Source organism: Pan paniscus, chromosome 14 (genome assembly GCF_029289425.2).
Source record: "Pan paniscus chromosome 14, NHGRI_mPanPan1-v2.0_pri, whole genome shotgun sequence".
Lineage (NCBI taxonomy): Eukaryota > Metazoa > Chordata > Mammalia > Primates > Hominidae > Pan > Pan paniscus.
In genome coordinates, this window is record NC_073263.2 from 71,452,128 (window position 1) to 71,472,874 (window position 20,747).

The 20,747-nt window shown below is 35.9% G+C and overlaps 1 protein-coding gene and 1 pseudogene across 1 annotated transcript in view; both read right to left on the minus strand.

Annotated features, from left to right (window-relative positions):
- The window catches only part of KLHL1 (kelch like family member 1), a 428,752-nt gene that overhangs the window by 195,062 nt on the left and 212,943 nt on the right, over positions 1 to 20,747 (minus strand). Inside the window, exon 5 of the mRNA XM_003827457.5 lies at positions 23 to 235. Within this exon, the coding sequence (XP_003827505.1) occupies positions 23 to 235 (213 nt within the window). The remainder of the gene's footprint in view (positions 1 to 22; positions 236 to 20,747) is intronic.
- Positions 11,376 to 14,991, minus strand: LOC106635436 (26S proteasome regulatory subunit 4-like; annotated as a pseudogene).

Consider the following 20,747-nt stretch of genomic DNA (forward strand, 5'->3'; position numbering starts at 1 on the left):
AAACAGCATCACACGTCATTACCTGTGGTGGAAGCAGTGGCAGTCTTATAAAGGCAAGAAGCATGCTCAGGTCATTGCATCTACTCTGCATGTCATACTTGACCCACATCATCAATGCATGGAAGATGGTTTCTTCATCAGGAACATTGACATCATCACTGGCCAGTAGTTTATGGAGCTCCTCAGCTGGAAGGAGTAAAAACTCTTGATTTCTGATAACTTCCATTATGTTTTCCTGCAGGGAGAAAATATCTTGGCATAAATTCTGTTTCACTTTTATTTAGCTAGTAAAGCATTTCAGAAAGAAGAAAAGTAGTCAATATCCTTTGTTCTTATTATAACATAATCCTTGAGACTCAATCCTTCAGAAACTAGAGGCTGTAAAGATGAAAGCATTGTAATTGTAATTGAAGTGTAAATGTATCCCAGACAGCACAGATCGTGTGATAAGTGGAGGATTATAATGCTGAGCTTTGTTATGCAGGCAGAATGTACTAAGTGATTAAATGTTCAAGTTTCAAGTGTACTGCAATATAAGATTTGGTGAATAGGAAAAAATAACATTTCACATTTTTAAAAGCTTGACTATATGTGTAGACATATATATGAGAATCAGAAAATGGCACTAAAATTGCATAGATAAAAGTAGCACTATAAGATGCACCATTGTTTATTCAAAAGAGAAAGAATAGGACAGATAGGCCACTGAAGTCACAAAATCCAGCAAGTTCCATCCTGCTATTATCTCTTATCCCTCCCTCCTTTCATGACAATTTCTTTGGCTTAATTCCCGTTTATTTTCTTATTACCATTTATTTTCTTCCTGATTGCTCCCATAACCTCCTAATTACACTGCCTAACTCTATTCTTAGCTTCTCAGTTTCATCCTCTATCATGATGACAGAATAATATTTCCAAACCATAAATGTGCTCATGGTTTTATTCTGAAGTTTTTGTTTTGTTTTGTTTTATTATTTCTCCTTATATTTTGGTTCAAATTTCTTGTTTAAGCAAGCTGGTGTTCATAATCTGACCTTTTCCTGTTCTTTGTTTTTCAACTTGCCATCTTGTTTGACATTTCCTCCCTTACTTACTCCATTACTTAAAATGACTTTTATCAACTTTGCTTTTCTAAATTTCTGTCACATTTCAAGATTCAATTCAAGACTTACCTATTATATATGGCTCCTCAAGTTTCTACTGAGTCTCATTTGACCTGGTCACACCTTCACTGTCCCCTTGCGGTGTGTAGTGGGTGTATCCCTGCCACAGCAGATACCACACTGCAGCCTAATCTTTGGTAAACTTAGAAATCTTTTCACAAATTTTAAGCTGTAAGACCCTGATTTATATAACCTTGTATATCTAGATCCTGGCACAAAGCCTGGAAAACAGCAGAGGAGCAGTACATATTTGCTGAATACATGAATTGATAATCTCTGCAGAGAAAAACAAAATTGTAGAAACAGCACAGGATAGTACAGTGTTTTAACAACATATTTTAAAAACTACTTGTCAAAAACTTTCTTACATTTTAAGCTAAAAGGCTTCTGTGGACGATACATGTTTAGAGAAGACAGAGATTCTGCTGTTTGACCTTCTCTGCTCCACCTCTCCCCATGTCTCCTGGGACAGCTCCAAGACATAGCAAAGGCTTCTCAGGTTCTAGTTTTAAAGCCACAGTGGTGGTAGCAATAGCCACAGTACACATATTTTAGTATAAAAACTGCAGTAGAGTGACACTAAGACTCTTCCAAAGAAGCACTGTGACCGTGCTAAACAGAGTAGAGGATTCAGCAAGTGACCATTAATCTGTATGTTAGAGCAGTTTCAAATTTATTTTTTGAGGAGAAACCTGGTCTGTGTTACAGTATGTCCTTGGAACTGAAGTAACTTCAGCTTTCACAAAAGGGCACTAACTTACTTTCTTTCAGGGCATCTGTCATACATTTACATTAATTGTATAATAATAATACAATTTGTAAATAATGTCTTTATTTATACTGATTGGCTTCCCAGAATAACTGAAAGTAGTTATTTTGGTTCCAGGAAATTGTTTTGTTCCTTGTGTTTCCTTTGGGCACCATGTAAATTATAGATGCCCATAACTGTTCAGGTAATTAACAAATTAAGTGTTCTGAGATGTTTTGCCATCAGATTTTTCAAAAAAAAAAAAAAAAAAACTACGTGAAGCTAAAGATGTTCTGAGGAATCTTTGAAAGATTTGTCCACCTGTTTTTCCAGTTACTAAAAAATCTATGCCTCCATTAAACCACACACAGAACTCTATAGCTAGGTCATCAAAATATAGTGAGGGATGTCATAAAAAACAGCTCTATGAAACTCCTAGTGGTGTCTGTCATAAAGATACTGTTCAAGGCATATTTCATTATATTTTATAGTGTCCTCTTTATGATGACCCTTGGGAGAAGTTTCTTTCAGGTTTTAGTAGCAAGAATAATTGCACTTCTCCTGAATAAATTGGTTTGCTTTTATCATGGATGTTGTAAATTATGAATTTGATCAGATTTCTCTTTTTTATTTGGCCTCCAGAAAACTTAGAGTCAAAATGAAATCTATCTGGTAGGAAGGCTATAGACTTTTATAGTTTGATTTCTTTTTCAGACAGCTCTGATAATAGTTTTGTTTAATACCACTACAGCACTTTTTCTTTTCTTTTTATCTCTGCATCTAACTTAAATAATATTCCAATAATTTTGTACTTTTATAAGTTACACTAAATCTTTTGGTAACCAGCGGCGTTGTTTGTACAAACTGCTATAAGGAAATGGGACCTCAGGAGCTGGTATCAGATCTTTCACACTTACCTACGTATTATTACATAGGTGTTATTTTTTTTTTTTTTTTTGCCTTTACACTTCATTGAATTTCTCAAGTTCTCCTTGCTGTTTTATTTTTCCATCAAGCCTCATTTTAATGATACTTTGTTTATGGTACCTACAATGTAGGTTCTGGAAATTAGTTGTTTTAACATCATTATGTGTTATTGCTAAAAGAGAAAATATCAATTCCCATTGAGTTTCTTACATTGCTTGCATATGTTAGCAAACTCCTTATTGTCTATGAAGATCATATAACAAGAGGCCTGTTTGCCTTTTGTACAATCTCTTTCTTAGGTTTATTCAATCATCCATTCAGCATAGGTTTATCGAAACCCTGATATATGGCCCTGATAATCATCGTGAGGACAAAATAGATTTGAATAAAAAAGCTCGCCATATGGGAGACACGTAGAAAAAGTGCAATTATCTGGAAAATGATAGTAATCAACTCTGTAGAATCCAGCTTTTCAAGTGGACCTAAAATATTAGAAAGGAGTTTAAACCAGAAAATGGGAAATGGAGACATATAGTATTCTGGCCAGTGAAAACCATATAAAGACATAATCAGGGAGTATAGTATGTGAAGCCATAGTTGTCAATTTGATTGACAACAAGCACAGAAAATTTGTGGGAAATAACATTGAAAGGGAAGTTTAGGTGAGATAACAATGGAGTAGAGGTAGTCTAAAACTTTGATGGTCTTATATGTATGATATTATCATTTGAATATATTGAATCTCATGAACACACACATACATACACACATTTTCTACATATGGGTTAAAAATGCTTATTATAAAGAAAGATTTTGGCAACAAATGTATGTTGCCATTTCATAAGACAGGATAGCTACAAAAATAAAGACTACTATTTACTATGACTACTTCATAATATTTTAAAATAATTTTTCTAGCTAAAAAAATGTAGTTTTGTTTTATCCTGAATAGACAGAAGTTTTGCACCAGATTTTTTTTGTTTGTTTAATTATTTCCTGGACTTAATGTGAACATATTTTCTAATATTCATTTCTTCTGTGCATTAATTAAATTATGGTCTTCCCACATTAATTATTGTTAATAATATATATATAAAACTCTTTTGAAATTTTATTAGAAATATAAATTTTTATATGAAAATTAGCTGAAACCTAATGGTAATATTGTATCAAACAATATAAGTAAATCCCTTCAACTATCATCTCTTTGTTATTAAGTTTAAAATACGGATATTAACCCATAGCAATATATTTTATTATTGTTTAAGTAACTTTAATTTTGTTTACTTCATGAGCAGCTAATATCAAACCAACACATTATGTACTATATGGTTAACTCAAGAAATCTCTCTCTCATGGAAGTCTACTGAGTTAAGACTTATGTCTTACCATCTTATACTCTGTGACCATTAGTCAATTACAGTAAACTCCTAGTCACGGTTCTAAGCATTATAGTAGGAAGATAAATCCTTTGTCAGACCACTACATAATCTCTGGCTAGATTTCAATGCACCAGAGGATATAGAATTTATTTAATTATCCATCTAAACAGTTATTGGTTAGAAAGATGAGTTCTTAGGAGGCTCATAATGCCAAGTACCTGAAAAAAAATGGGGATCCTGGAATTTGGCTACATCCTCTGGTTGAGGTTGATTAGGTAAGTATGAAAAATATAATCTTTGGGTCTAATGTTTTGGGTCTAAGATTTTAAAATTTCTAATTCCTTAAGCGTCCTTTGCAAGCAAAGTTTTGAGAGTTTCATGATATATGCATGGTTCTACTATTTTAAGGATTGAGATAGAAAAATTAATCTTTTGACTTCTGAGACAATGTTTTTCCTGTTATGTTATGTACTAGATTGAAATGAAATTTTCAGTCTTCTATTTCATCGGATATAAAGGTACAATGTAGGCCACAGTGGCTGTTTCCCCAGAGGGCACAGGTAAACCTTGACCACTGCTTTGGTGTTCTCTATTGAGCAGCTTTTTCATTTTTTACAACAGGGCCAGGCTGATAATTTTCAAATCTTTAAGATCTGCTTCCCTTTTGATTTTAAATTCTGTCTTTGATTCATTTCCATTTTCTTGAAATTTACTATGAGCAGTTGACGAAAGCAACGTGGCTTCTTCGTTACTTGGCTTAGAGATTTCTTTTGCCAAGTGTTTTGCCACTCACAAGTTCTTCTTTCCACAAAACGCTGGGATGCAAACACAATTCAGCTAAGTTCTTTGCCACTTTATAACAAGGGTCACTTTTCCTTCAATTACCAAAAACCTATTCCTCATTTCAATCTGAGACCTCATCAGGATGGCCTTTACTGTCATAGTTCTAGCAACATTCTGATCACAATGACTTAGGTAATCTGAGACTTTCTCTGCTGCTCTCTTCTGAAGTCTCACATAAATTGCCCTTTACAGTTTGTTCAAGGCAATATCAGTTTATTCTAGTATGCATTTCAAAATTCCTCCAGCCATTATTCATTATGTAGTTCCAAAGCCTCTTCCACATTTTTTGGGATTTGTTATAGTAACTCCCTATCCCTCGGTATCAATTTCTGTCTTACTTATTTTCTGAGCTGCTATAAAACCATCTTAGACTGGATAATTTATAAACTACAGAAAATTATTGCTCACAGTTCTAGAGACTGGAAAGTCCAACATCAAGGCACCAGCAGATTTGTTGTTTGGCGAGGGCTCCTTCCTTACAGACAGCATTTTCTTGCTGTATTCTCATATGGCTGAAGGAGCAAACAAGCTTCTTCTGGCCTCTTACAAGGCACTAATCCCATTTATCAAGGCAGAGCCCTTATGACCCAAATACCTCACAATGTCCTCCAGCTTTTAATATAACCACAGTGGGGATTAGGTTTTAACATATGGAATTTGGGGGGACACAAATCATAGCAGCATCTCTTCCAAATACTATATTTAATATTAACCCAAGAATATGACCTTAGGTGGAAATAGGGTCATTGCAGATATAGTTAAGTTAAGAAAAAGTCATACTGGATTGGGGTGGACCATAATCTAATGACTGTGTTCTTTCTAAGAGAAATTTTGAGATACACAGATACACCGTGAATAGAACTCAGTGTGAAGAAATGAGAGACACAAAGGGAAGTAGGCTATCTGAGATAGAGGCAGAGATTATGTGTAGTTATGCTACCACAAACTGAGGAATAACAAGGATTGTCAGTAACAGAAGCTGGAAGAAGCAAGAAAGGATTCTTCCCTAGACACTTTAGGAAAAAACATGACCCTGTGGATAATATGACTTTGAATTTCCGGTCATTAGAACTGCAAAAAAGTAAATGTAATGTCTTTTAAGCCACCCATTTTGTGGAACTTTGTACAGCAGATCTAGGAAACTAACACACATCATTGGAGAGATCTATAAAAATTATAATTTTAAAAAAACTTACTTTAAAAATCTCAAATAAACTTAAGAAAGCATCACAACTATTTCCCATCTTTAAAATAAGAATTTCTAAGTTATTTATTTTATAGAGTAATTCCCTTAAGAAATACTAGCTTTCCCATGTCCCTTATGGAGGATAGCAAATATCAAGAGTTATAAATAAAATCCAGGTGAGCACCTTAAGAGTAAGGCTGCATATATGTTGCATAGGTCATATATATATATATATATATATATATATATATATAAAATTTTCTATTGCTTTTTAGAATTTAAACTTTCTAAAAATGCAGAGTTGAGAAAGACATCTCCCTTCAAGTATCAAGAGTTTTTAGTAATAATTACCTTAATGGTGTTGCACTGACATATTGCTGTCAAGATTCTAACTTTTTCAGGGTTTAAAACGAATTTCACTGGGCTTTTGATTATTTGCCTTGCCTGAATTTTTAATCCCTTTGTCAAAGTTGCTGACTGAACTGTTGAACACTACCTTAGAATTTCAAAGGGAATGGAAGCTCATTATGAGATTGTCACAACTTGTTATTTTACTGGGGAGAATGCTGAAGCTAAGAGGAGCTCACATATAGTCATACTCATGGTCAAGATAAGGCTAGGATTAGAAACTCAGCTTTTTGTCCTTAAGCCTATGACACGTTCCATTACACAACCTGGCCTATCTATTATTTGATTAATTTTTTTCTGGTTCTCCTCACCCATCTATTTTGAGCTTAATGTCTTACTTTGACCTATGTAACATATATGCACCCTTACTCTTAAGGTGCTCACCTGGATTTTATTTACAACTCTTAATATTTCTGGGTCGCACAACATGGCATGGTGATTATGGGTGATTTAATTTGGAGAGCTGGACAGGATTTAGATGTCAACTCTGCTACTTACTATCTGTGGAACATTAAGGAGCTGGGTTTCTTGTATGTAAATGAGGATGAAAATAGCATCCATGATAATGCATTCTTATCAGAATTAGGTATGAAGACTAAATTAAATTTACTATCCTTAGAGGAGTGCCTGTCTCATAGAAAGGAACACATAAGTGTTAGCCATTACTATTCTGCATCTGACCCTACCCTTCCCTTCAGCCTCCTCTTGCTGGCTCTAGAGGCTACATTAACATTACTTTATTTTCCCTATTTTTCTGATTATTCAGTCATTCAAGCAATAATGTTTTATGGGATTCTTTCTCTATGCCTAGTATATGCTTAATACTGGGAATATATAAATTAAAAAAAAGAAAGGCTCTGGCCTTAAGAATTTTACTCTCTAGTGAGGGGGACAGTTTAGTATTATAAAATAATTACATTCATTTTATCATAAGAAGAAAAATTTAGTGATTTGAAGAGGGTGACAATGGAAGTGAAATAAAAGAGACCAGACTACATTTTTGTCCTTTCTGCAATAACAATTTCCAAAAAAAGAAAATGTTTGTAATAGATCATGGATTCAGAAAGCACTAAGAAAATATTGGTGTCATCTGGTCCAATTCTCATTATCTAGACAGAATATCAAATAGGAATTACCATTATCTAACATATTCTTAAATTGGAAACATTCTTTGAAATCACTTCATTTAATTTACATTCCAAACACTTTTACTGTGCACTGATTACCCGGTAATTATTTTCAGTGATGGGAAACCCATGACCCTGTGAGGAAGCCCCTATCACTGCTGAATAGCTCTATTAGAAAATTGTCCTATTTTTGAAGCAACATCTGCCTTCTTGTAATTTTCTTTCATCCAAGGGCAAATCAATTACTATTCTGTTTGTCACCTTTGTAAATCCTTGCATATTAATATTTTTCTTCCACACACACACACACACACACACACACACACATATATGTATCTTCTTGTAAAGGCTAAGAACTACCATTCTTTAATCTGTATAAAAGGTCCTAATTTTCAAAAGCAGGAAAGGATGCTAGAACTAAAGATATAGTTCTAGTTGAAACTATATATGTCTCTGAATATACCTGCATTTTTCTTATTGCTTTAGAAATGATAAAACAGCAATCAGCAGATATTTTTTGACTCTATATTGCTTCTTTGCATACATTTTAATCTTATGTATACAAACATATACTTGTTTAATTAATATTATTCAAATTATACAACGAAGAAAAGTATTCAAAGAGCTGTTAATGTGTACAGGTTTAACGGTGTTTTCCTGTTTTCTCTATATTTTGTTATCAGCTCTTAGGAAATAAACATGGAATATAATTTCTTTAAGCATTCAAATTCTATGTCAGTTCCTTCCTTAATAATGGCAATATGCAGAAAAGTTACTAAATGCCATACATGTTTTGTTATCATACGCATAAACCCTCTGCCGAGTTTTCCTTACCTAGAGCAAAATTACCTAGATACAACTCTGCCGGACTGAAGTGAATGGCTGCCAGTTTTCTTTATTAATTCTATAGCACCCACTAAGTGGTAGCTCCCTAATTCATAGTAACTATATTTTTACAAAATATGAGAGTATTAATTTTTTAAAAAAGAAGAATTTTATAATTATCTCAAAACTGTTTCTAGTATCAGAAATAATTTCTGGTGACCATCTTTCAAGATCATCACACAGGAGAAAATAAAATTTTGTTATTTTAAGTCCCTTAAATATATGTGATTCTATGACTGGAAGTGGTCTCAGACAAAATGCTGTTGAATAGATAAGAGGAGTTAGAAATTATAGTGGAAATAGCATTGACTTTTTAATAAAAAAGGAATGATATTCTAATTCTGATCCTTTCTAGTCATGATTTCCCAGGGAAATGCATTTAATAATTCTAAGACATCATCTCCTCACCTTGAATATAGATTTTATAACCACATTGAGTTAATAAACATTTTGCTGGTTTGTTTCGAATATCAATTGATATTAGAAAAAATAATATTTAAACTTTGGAATGTTATGCAAAACATTTGCAATTATTTTGGGAAGATTCTTTAACTCTTGTAATCATTTGGTCTGCTTCTCATACTGGACATATATTGCTCAAAAGTTTAATATGTGATACCTATTGTCTACTAATGTAGGAGAAAGGAGCCTATAGAAATAATTTATAAATTTTATTTTTTTAAAAAAATACTCCAGTCAGCTAAACAATACTACTTCTATTTTTTTGATTTAACAAAACTAACAAATTTCTCAAATATGTTAATTACTTTGCAAAGTTTAAACATGCATGTATAAATTATTAGAGTAGTAGTATTTATTTTTATAATTAGTAATATTAGGTACATTAACTTCCTGGTAGAGCCTAAACTTATCTCTTCTGCCTCCTTGATAAATTGCTGAACATCGGTATTTGCCAATATTCTTTAGGTGTCTAGCAGTCATTGAGAACGGTGTGAGCTAGAAAGTTTAGGAGAAAAGATAAATCTCTGTACAATCTTTATAAAAGCCATATGTTTTTAACAGCTTAGAAGAAAATAGTATCATTGAAAATTAAATCATGAGACAATAACACACCTATGTGTTGAGGTCTGTTTCTTTTCATTGCAGTAAACTGTCCAGGGCACCTGATCATATAATTTTTCTGAAATGATTTCCAGTGCTTGATGAAAGAATAAAAATAATGCTCCTCTACAATCTTACTAGAAAAAGAAAGTTGTAATGAAAGATAGCCTCTCTGCTTTTCCTGCTCTAGGACATCTTTCAGAAAAGTGGCTGGAAGAATCTACTTTGATCTGTAAGAAGGTATGTATATTGTGTCAGGTGGTGCTCATTCTGTACTTACAGAAAATTGAAAAAAAGTTTATACCCTAACTTCTCAGAAAAAAAAACAACAATTTTCCAGGAACTAAAGAATTTTATTGTCAACCTAAGATTTATTTAGTCTTTTGTCCTTATGCTTATAAGCATAAATGATACTTCGGGAAAGCCTGTTATATGCATAATCAGAAATAGCTAGACAGTTGGGATAAAAAGTATGTGTAGAAAGAAAGAAGTCAGTACAGAAGTTACTTACATAAGCACATTGACTATTTTGTAGTAAAAGACAACATTAGCATTATTCAATGAGGAATACATTACAATTTTGCAATTTAAGGTCTAAATGGTCTCCACAGAAGCATGTAAAATTTTAATTATGATTTTGCATTCATTTATTGCTTAATAAAGGATTTAGATTATTTCCCTTCTGGGCTGAATAATTTACTAGTTGCTTACAACCAACATTTAAAAATCACAAGACTATATATTCTTATATTAACCTATTTTTGAAGCTTTTCTGAACAGTAGAAATAATTATAATAATTGTCAAAGAAATTCAGGAGGAAATGAAAAGCAAACGATAAAAATTAACACCAACAAAACCCTAAAACGGAAACTAATGAAATAATATACTCTATAAAAAAATTGGAATAAGGTGATTATTCTCTTGGTAGCTACATAAATTTTTAAGAAATATTTCTTGAGTTTGTCAAATAATAATTTAGTACCTGCCATTAATGTATCTCTTAGCAAACAAAAGAACCACTAGCTACATTACAACATATATTGTTATGTATGATGCACTAAATATGAAAGTTGGTACAAAACATAAATGCGTGGAGCATTAATATATTTTGTACCTAAGATGCAGGAAAAATAAACAAGGACTGAAGTTCATACCTCACATTTTCATCCTGGATGGTCTCAATTCTGGAAATGGCTATTTATTATTTCTTCAAGCATTATAAATGAACAATTATTTACTTATGTATTTATAGGTATTGGTTGTGCGTGAAAGAGCACCCTTTTTTGGGAAAACACAGTGTTGGAGCATAGTGACCAACAGACAAAGGCCACCCAATGGCCATCTTACACATCACGCTCCAAAAGACACATTGGATGTTTGCTAATAAAAATCAACTGGAAAATGGATTTCACTGGGCAACTCCCCCAGCCTCACTTGGGGGTTAGGAAATCTCCCAACCGTTTTCCTGATGGCAACTGTGGTATATGAGATAGAGACCTGAAGGGGTGCCTTTCTGTTTTTTATAAAGAACATTTATTTAGATTTTTTTGAAGTCATTGTGTTACTTTTATTCTATGTTCTCTTATGGCCACCAGACCAACTTCTATTCACATTGCCTTGAGGTCTGTACAAGAGAGGTCATCTTTAGCCATGATGGAGTTGTCTAGGATTGTATCATTGGCCAGCGTAATCCTGCTTGTGCAAATCTGAAAGATGTGCTTCTTAGTCTTTCCATCAGGTAGGGGGAAATCAAATTTCTAGTCAATACGATCTGGTCTAATAAGTGCTAGCTCCAAAATTTCTATTTGTCTTGTGGCCGTAACTTTTACATCTCCCCTTGAACCAAATCCATTCAATTGGTTCAACAGTTCCAACATTATTGGCTGAATTTATCTCTCACCACCAAAATTTGAGTCATATCTTTTTTTCCTAATGCCATCAATTTCATCTATAAACACAATGGAAGGTGCATATTTTCAGCAACTTGAAACAATTCCCATATGAAATTGGGCCCATCACCTCAGTAATTCTAAAAAAGTTCAAAGCCAATCAATCTCAACAAAGTGGCTGAGGTTTGGTTTGCAACTAATTTGGTCGACAAGGTTTTAGCTGTGTCAGGTGGACCATAGAGAATGATCTCCTTAGAGGACTTGATATTCATATTTTCATAACATTCAGGATGTGTGAGAGGAAGCTCCACAAATTCCTTAATTTCCGGGATTTGGTTGGCCAATCCTCCAAATTGGCATAGGTCTCCTTGGGGACCTTTTCCACCTTCTTCACCCTAACTAGCACCTCTATCATGGCATGCACCTTGCGGTTGAGCAGAACCAAGCAGCTTGGTTCCCGCAGATCCTTGTCTACAAATGACAGAATGCTGATGTAGTGTTCTGAGCTCACAAATGTAGACACGGTGGTATGATTGTCATCAGTGATCTCTTCCAAGGTTCCTACTGATGTCAGAGTCTCCTTCAGATCACCCACTTCGGATCTTGCTTTCTTCTTCTTGCTTTTCTTCTAATGGTTTCATTTGTTCCTTATATCTAATGAATTCTTCCTCCATGAGAAGGTAGTCTTTAATTCTAACTTCAATAATTTTAACAGGCACTGAATGTGAGGTGTTACCAGTTGCAGTTTGCTGGCAGCATCTGGTCCCTTTGTTTTCTTATTTTTCCCCACTCTAGTTGGTACAAGAGATTCACACTTCTTTTCTTGTTTGTGTTAGGATTCTTGCCTCCTCCAGTATCATGACCACCACTCTGACTTTGACCCATCTTGCCTTGGCCACTCAAGCTGCCACTGTCATGGTGTGTCTCTCACAGAAGCCCATCCCATTGGCACATTTAACAGAGCCATTAAATAACTCTGGTATTTTTCTGATTTTGTAATATAAACAGGTTGATTTGTATATTAGTTTCCTATTGCTGCTGTAACAAATCACCATAAATTGTGTGGCTTTAAAAAATACCTATTGATTATACTGCAGTTCTGGAGGTCAGAAGTGCAGGCAGAGTGTGGCTCAGGTAGTTTTCTGCTTCAGGTTTCACCGAGTGAAAATCAAGATGCTGGCAAGGTTCCTTAATTTTTGGAATATTTGGGAATAATCTGTTTCTTTTGTTTTTCTTTTTTTTTTTTTTCTTCAAGGTCTTGCTTTGTCACCCAAGTTGAAGTTTGCAGTGGTGTCGTCTCGGCTCACTGCAGCTACCATCTCCCAGGTTCAAGTGATTCTCTTGACCCAGCCTCCATAGTAGCTGAGACTACATGTGTGCACCACCATGCCTGGCTAATTATTGTATTTTTTAGTAGAGACAGGGTTTTGCCAGGTTAATCAGGCTGCTCTTGTGACCTCAGGTGATCCGCTCACCTCTGCCTCCCAAAGTGCTGGGATTACAGGCATGAGCCACCGTGCCCAGCCAGGAAAAATCTGTTTTCAAGCTCATTCACATTGTTGGTAGAATTTGCTTCTATGTGATTATAGTACTGAGGTCCCCTTTTTCTTGGTGGCCGTTGCCTGGAGGTCACTCAGCTTTTAGATACTTCCCACATTGGTTGGTTTGCCCCACTTTCTCCATCTTTACACACAGCAATGGCAGGTTGAATCCTTCTCATGCTTGGAATCTCTCTTGCAGCCCCTTCAGCCTCTTCTCTCCTTTCTTATTCTCCCATATCTCTGATTGGCACTTCTGGCTTCCTCTTCTGCTTTTGCAGACTCATGCCGCTACACTTGACTAATCCTGGATATTCACTGTATCTTAACGTTGGTTAATTAGTCATTCTAATTTCATCTGCAAAGTACCTACACAGTAATAGCTAGATAAGTATTTGAATAATCAGGACACCTTGGCAGACGGGAGAATCTTTAGAATTTTTCATACCACAGTGTGCCCGCTTTTCAAATTTATCAATTTTTCATGCTTGTTATTAAAAAAAATAGTGCATGAAGCTGATGGATAACCCTCAGTCATTCAATAAAATGTTTTAGTCATTCAATACAAATGTATCTTATATGCTAAGTACTCTACTACAGAACATAAATACAAAGATGAAAAAGGGATGGCTTTATCATCAAAGTATTAAATTTTTTTTTTTTTTTTTTTTTTTTTTTTTTTGAGACAGAGTTTCACTCTGTTGCCCAGGCTGGAGTGCAGTGGTGCAATCTCGGCTCACTGCAGCCTCTGCTTCCTGGGTTCAAGCAATTCTCCTGCCTCAGCCTCCTGAGTAGTTGGGACTACAGGCGCACACCACCACTTCACCTGGCTAATTTTTGTATTTTTTAATAGAAACGGGGTTTCACCATATTGGCCAGGCTGGTCTCGACTCCTGACCTCGTGATCCGCCCGCCTCAGCCTCCCAATGTGCTGGGATTACAGGTGTGAGCCACTGCGCCCAGCCTGTTTAAATACTTTTTAAGGCTTTTTATAAATTGAAGATATGGAGAAGACAAACTTTGTCATTTGATCAATAGAATAGTATTGATAATATTAGTGGTATTATCTAGTCAACTGAACCCCTTGAAAGGATACCTGATAATTTATTTAAAAATCAAACAATAAGACATTATTTAAGAAACATTATTTACATAAAACTTTTGATTTTCAGGGTAATCTTTGTCCTTCTCTTTAGTAAGTGCCTCTGACTCCCTGGCCAAACTTAATCTCTGAGTCAAATTAGAAGTCTGACAAAAGAGGCTCTAAAAAAGCTGTGGAAGCAGTTACCTGGCTATTACTCATGGTCCCCTGGCAATGTGTCTTAAAATTTTTGGACACCCCAAGCACTGAATTGGATTAAATGATGCTTTCAGTTAGCTCTAGGCCAGTCCTTGACATGAACGGACATTCTACAATGCAACAACTAATTGAGACTTGTGACTTTATTGAAAAACTATATAGAACACTTAGAGATTGATCTTTCCAGTAGCCCAAAGATATCCTTGAAACGTAGTTATATTTGCCTTCACAATAAATGAGAAAATATTGTTAAACCTAGCAAGGGACATTGGTTCCTTGCTGGGTGTGTCACTAAATGCCCCTTTCCTCCAGAGTGCGTTGACTACCTAAAGAGGAGGGGAAAGGCAGGCTGTCAGAGGACATGAACACCTGATACCCTCACCATCCTCAGTTGATGACTATTTGAGTCCCAACAAATTTGACCCACCCATGGTAAGTCTACTGCTGCCACTGAATAACATGTCTTGTAGTGGATATAGAAGCCCTGCAAGTCACCCTGTTGTCCTTTGGGTCCACAAAGAAAGTATGAGAATAGCAGATGATGAGATCATTAACCAGATTTAGATTTATTGATTTATCTGTACCATTCCCTGTGGTTACTGAGTCCAGTTAAACCTCAGGAACTCAGGTCAATAGAACTTCAACATAACCCAAGTTTCAACTGACAAATTCCTCACCATGGAAAAAGTAGTCATGGTCAAATCAGCAAAGATTGACCAGTAGAAAGTGCAGCATAAAAGTGATCATTGGGTGCCCTCTCCTGATAAGCCTAGGCAAGGGTCTTCCCTCAGAGATCTCAGAGTGTGGTTAATAATATCTCCAAGGAGGAGATTAATGTGCTCTCCACCAAATAATTCCTGCCTAGATGGCCCCCTAGGGTCTGCTCCAGGATAGCCTCTGTTACTGACACAAATGCTATTCCTTCCTGCCCTCCCAGTAAGCCTAAGGATGAATTGCAGAGCCCTGCAAACTTTTACATGGACCTCAGGACTGGGTTTTAAAACCAAGACAAGGAGTTTGCCTGAGTTCCTGTGCACCCCAGAGGAGATCAGAGGTCTTATGCCAAGATCAGAGTTTAATGGAGAGGTGGAAAGAAGTGCACTTCTTGGTCCTTTTGGCTGTGTGGTGCACAGGTGACAATGATACTTGCAACACTTGGCACTAGGATGCAGGGAAACAAATAATACTCTTTGCTTTTGGATCTGAGGTCACCACCAATGAGTCCCTTGTCAGGGGCTCACTATTGAATATGTTATGGCCCCACTATTGAATATGTTATTACTATATATGCATTGTTTATATGTACTTCTGCTCATCTTTACCCCCAAGCCCCAAAAGGACTTGCTGACATTAGGGATATCTTAGCGGGGAATGTGGAAAACTGTGAACCTATCCAACTAATAATACCTAGTGTCATTGCCTCTCTAAAACAATATCAGTGGTCTGACGAATTAAAAAATAAAAAACTATCCTTGAGACAATTTTTTCTATTCAATGCCACATGTAGCTTGTGCACAAGGATTCAATGCCACATGTGGCTTGTGCACGAGGCCTGGAGACTCACCATTGATTATAAGTGGTCCAATGCTGTATTCAGTCTTTGGTGCTAGAGACATCTGACATGTCTGTCATAAGGATTATTACTCAAGCTAAAGGAATTTGGTCAGCTGCAATTGATATCACAAATGCAATAAAAATTACACTTTTTTTTTTTTGTGATTCCTCTACAAAGGGTGTCTAGAGTTAGCCAGAAGAAAGAAACACAAGCCAAACTCAGGAAGGTTGTAAGGAGGAAGAATATATCCCCTCAGGCATGGAGCAACCCTCAGGTGATAATCCCAGGAATGAGAAGAGCCTCATAGTTGCCCAAGGCTTTGGTATAAGACTATTGATTGGACAAATGCTTTCTTCTCAATGTTCATTATCATAAAATTATCAGGGAAGCGCAAAAACAGGTTGTTTTAATATACAAAGATGACAGTAGACTTTCACAGAGCTCTTTCACTTTCTCAGAGCTGTTGTTCTTTTACATAATACAGTCTACAAAACCTTGATTGCCCTGACACTCTACAAAACATCACAGGCATCCAGTCTATTGATAATGTCACCATGGTAATTGGATTCACTCAGTAGAAGCTAGCAATTATTCTACGTAACCTAGTTATACACATGTATGCCAGAAGTTGAGAGATGAATTTTATGATTTTCAAGGATCTTCTGCATCTGTATACTTTTCATTGATCATCTAGTCTGGAGCATAGCAGTAGAGATCCTCTAGGTAAACAGCAATGTCCAACCAGAAAAAAATGAGGCACAAAATTTATTGGATATCTTTGAATTTTGAAAGCAACTAGAAATGTGATTCAACTCGATTTGTTGCATGGCTCTTCAGACTATCCATTTCTAATGGGGTGAGGGCAAGCAAATCCAGGTGGTTGTGCAAGCTTCCCTGAAGTGTGCACAATATGATGTGCAAATCAGTTCGTTCTGGAAGTATACATGGGGGTAAGAATGTTGGGAAAAGAAACAAGCTACTCTCATTGATAAAATCCTGGTTCACTCATCTAAAATTGTGTGGCAAGGTCATCCTCTGCATAAGAAGTACATGCCTATTCTTCACCTCAATCTTACAGTCTTAAGTAGGGCCCCTTACAACAAATTTGTGAAAAAAGAGAGAACTCAGTCCTAGGTGAGAAGCACATTAGCACGATATATTGATGCTAGTCATAACAGTTATACAAGGAAATCCATCTTGTAGGCAAAGCTGTGAACAACACACTTGGATGCCTACTCTGAAGAAAAAGTGAGACGGCCTTAGTTAGGAATATACACGGCTTTCTAGGCACTGGCAAATAGCTTTGCTAGCTGTTGAGATGCCGGAAAGGAACAATAGAGAAAGATCAGTGGGAAGGAGGTCTGGGATAACCAAATGACAGTACTGGAGTGATCACAAAGAATCTTTCTTGAGTGCTTAGCAGACAGTATCCATTAGAGAAGAGGCTCTCCACAATCTGGTAGACAGAATAATTTGTACTATGAACAACAGCTATTTTCACTCTTTAGCCATTTCAAAGTTGCTACAATAGGCCCACAAGCAGAGGACCATGACAGCAAAATAGAAGTTATGAATGGACTTAAAAATACGAGCTTTCCCTCACAAAGGCTGAACTTACTATAACATTGTTAATTCTTAATATGGCACACCTCTTTAGGAGAGATAAGCCAGCTGTTGGAAGTAAACTACATAGGTCTCCTTCAACCTTGGAGTGGGGCAGACATTTATATTTTCTGGAATAGATGAATACTCTGGATATGGGTTTGCCTCTATGCCCTTCAATAACATCGAATTGCCTATAAAATTTCTGATTCATTGGTATCATATACTTAAAAATATTCCTTGGAAAAATGAACCTATTTTATGACAAATACAGTACAACAATGGGTTCATGAACGTAATATTCATTGGTCTCACCATATACCTCATGAAACTTCACGTTAAATACCAGCTTTGAACATAGCTCAATGCATGCTGCAGCATGGTTCTCCAAGATACAGCATATGAATTGAACCAACAGCTGACATTTGGTTATATATCCCCAGTTATTAGAATTTATGGGTAAGGGAAACAAAATGTGGATTTAGGATTAGCCTTTTTCACCATTGTTCCCAGTAATCCACTTACAAATATGTGCTTTGTTTACCCACACCTTTAGGATTTGTTGAGCAAGAGATGCCAGGTTTTAGTGGAAAGGGCACTTTTGCCGGTAGACACAGTAAAAGTTTTACTGCACTAGGATCCAGAATATAAACCAGCCAAACAGAGTTGGCTAACATAATTTGGAAGAGACAGACATCATGGACAGAGGGAAACACTTTGATCTTTGAGAAAAAGAAGACAAGATTATTTGGCAGATAATTCCTTTCCTTTTATCCCATTGATTGACAGCTCTACATCACAGTAGTTCCACATGGCCTGTTTAGAAGGCATCTGTCCTTATTAAACTACCAGCTCCATTTTCTTGTTAATTTGTGAACAGCTGAGAGATACATCACCTTGCATTTGGTTTCCCTACTTCCTGTCCTCCTTTCCTGTTCCCCCTCAAATTTGTAGTCCTGAGACTGCATATCCCAAAAAAACCTTGGTCCATTAGCTTTGTCTTTGGTTCTGTTCTAGGGAAAACACACATCTTTCCTTTTGTGAAAGAATCAATTATTTATCTAATTATTACCATAAACAGAAACAAGAAACTCACGTCATATTTACATTTGTAAGACACTGTACATGCAAATAGATAGAATAGAATGAAAACAACATTTACAGAGCACTGGTTAAATGCAAAGACTTATTTGGTTACTTTATATTATTTTGGTTAACATATTTTAATTCTTAATTGCGAAAACGAAAAAAAATGAAAAAGAACCCACATCACAAGAAAATGTCCTACCATTATCAAGAATATAAATGTAACTAATATTTATTTTACTGTGCAGGCACTTTAACCTAAGTCACCTTTACACTTAACTTTGTTTGTTGGGATAGTACTAAGGACTAGAGTAGGTAAATTAATTTCCAAGAATGAGTTGAGGGATAAATTAAATGTAACAATGAAGGAAGAGTTGCAGACAATTTGAAAGAAGTGTCTATGATATGCTTGGGTGACAATGATGACTCTGGTCAGGGATAGACAGATGACATATTTTTGGCAAAAGAAAACAAAAAATACAGCAGAATGGGTTTAGGGACAAGAGTATTTTCAGTCAAGTGATGTGTTTACAATCTTATTGTAACATTTTGAAGGGTAAATAGTGATCAAGTTTTTGAATGTTGACCTAAATTTTGAAACAAATTTGCAATGTGGTTGCAAAATAAATTGATGATATCTGTTGCAGTAATGGAAAAGTTTAGGAGATAGTTAACATATTGTGGAGCACAACGAGTTTTTCATTTTCTTTCTTTTTCTTTTTTTCTTTTTTTTTTTTTCTGAGACGGAGTCTCGCTCTTGTTGCCCAGGCTGGAGTGCAATGGCGCCATCTCGGCTCAGCGCAACCTCTGCCTCACGGGTTCAAGCGATTCTCCTGCCTCAGCCTTCCGAGCAGCTGGGGTTACAAGCATGTACCACCTTGCTCGGCTAATTTTTTTGTATTTTTAGTAGAGACAGGGTTTCTCCATCTTGGTCAGGCTGGTCTTGAACTCCCAACCTCAGGTGATCTGCCCCCATCAGCCTCCCAGAGTGCTGGGATTACAGGCGTGAGCCACCACGCCCAGCCCACAATGAGTTTTTTTATAAGACTTGTTGCTTTTGAAATGATAAGGCACAATATATTGGAAATATTTGACAGGAAGCCAGAAATGTAAGTTCCTGAAAGGTATTGAACAGATATGATCTGGAGATTTTTTAACTGATGAAGTTTTAAATTTCTTTCATGTTTGTCCAACATGGGCTGGTCTTAGAACAGGAAGAAAAGGAGATTCTCATGAGGTAGAGAAGGCAACGACAGGAACATTTTAAGGAGAGGTTAATTAACAAAATATAGAAAGCTCATGGACAATGAGAACTGAGAAAAAGGACATCGATTTATCATGGTATACTTGAAGAATATTTTCAGTCAAGTGATGTGTATTGTAACATTTTAAAGGGTAAATAGTGAAGAATTAAATTTTGGAGAACTACAGTACTGAAAGAGAGAATTCTGGATTAAGAAAATGTGGTACATATACACCATGGAATACCATGCAACCATAAAAAATGATGAGTTCATGTCCTTTGTAGGGACATGGATGAAGCTGGAAACCATCATTCTCAGCAAACTATCGCAAGGACAAAAACCAAACACCACATGTTCTCACTCATAGGTGGGAATTAAACAATGAGAACACATGGACAGAGGAAGGGGAACATCACATATCGGGGCCTGTTGTAGGGTTGGGGGAGGGGGGAGGGATAGCATTAGGAGATACACCTAATGTTAAATGATGAGTTAATGGGTGCAGCACACCAACATAGCACATGTGTACATATGCAACTAACCTGCATGTTGTGCACATGTACCCTAAATCTTAAAGTATAATAAAAAATAAAGACAGAATTCAATACCATAGCTTTTCCATTATATATATAATGAAAAAGTATGTATGATTGCTTGTTAAACATTTCCAATATAGTGTGCCTTATCATTTTAAAAGCAACAAGTCTTATTAAAGGATCTATTATGGAAGATCTATTCAAATAGATGGATTCTCAATGGACTCCTTGTGGCTAACTGAGGTGAGTTGAAGCAGAAGCAAGC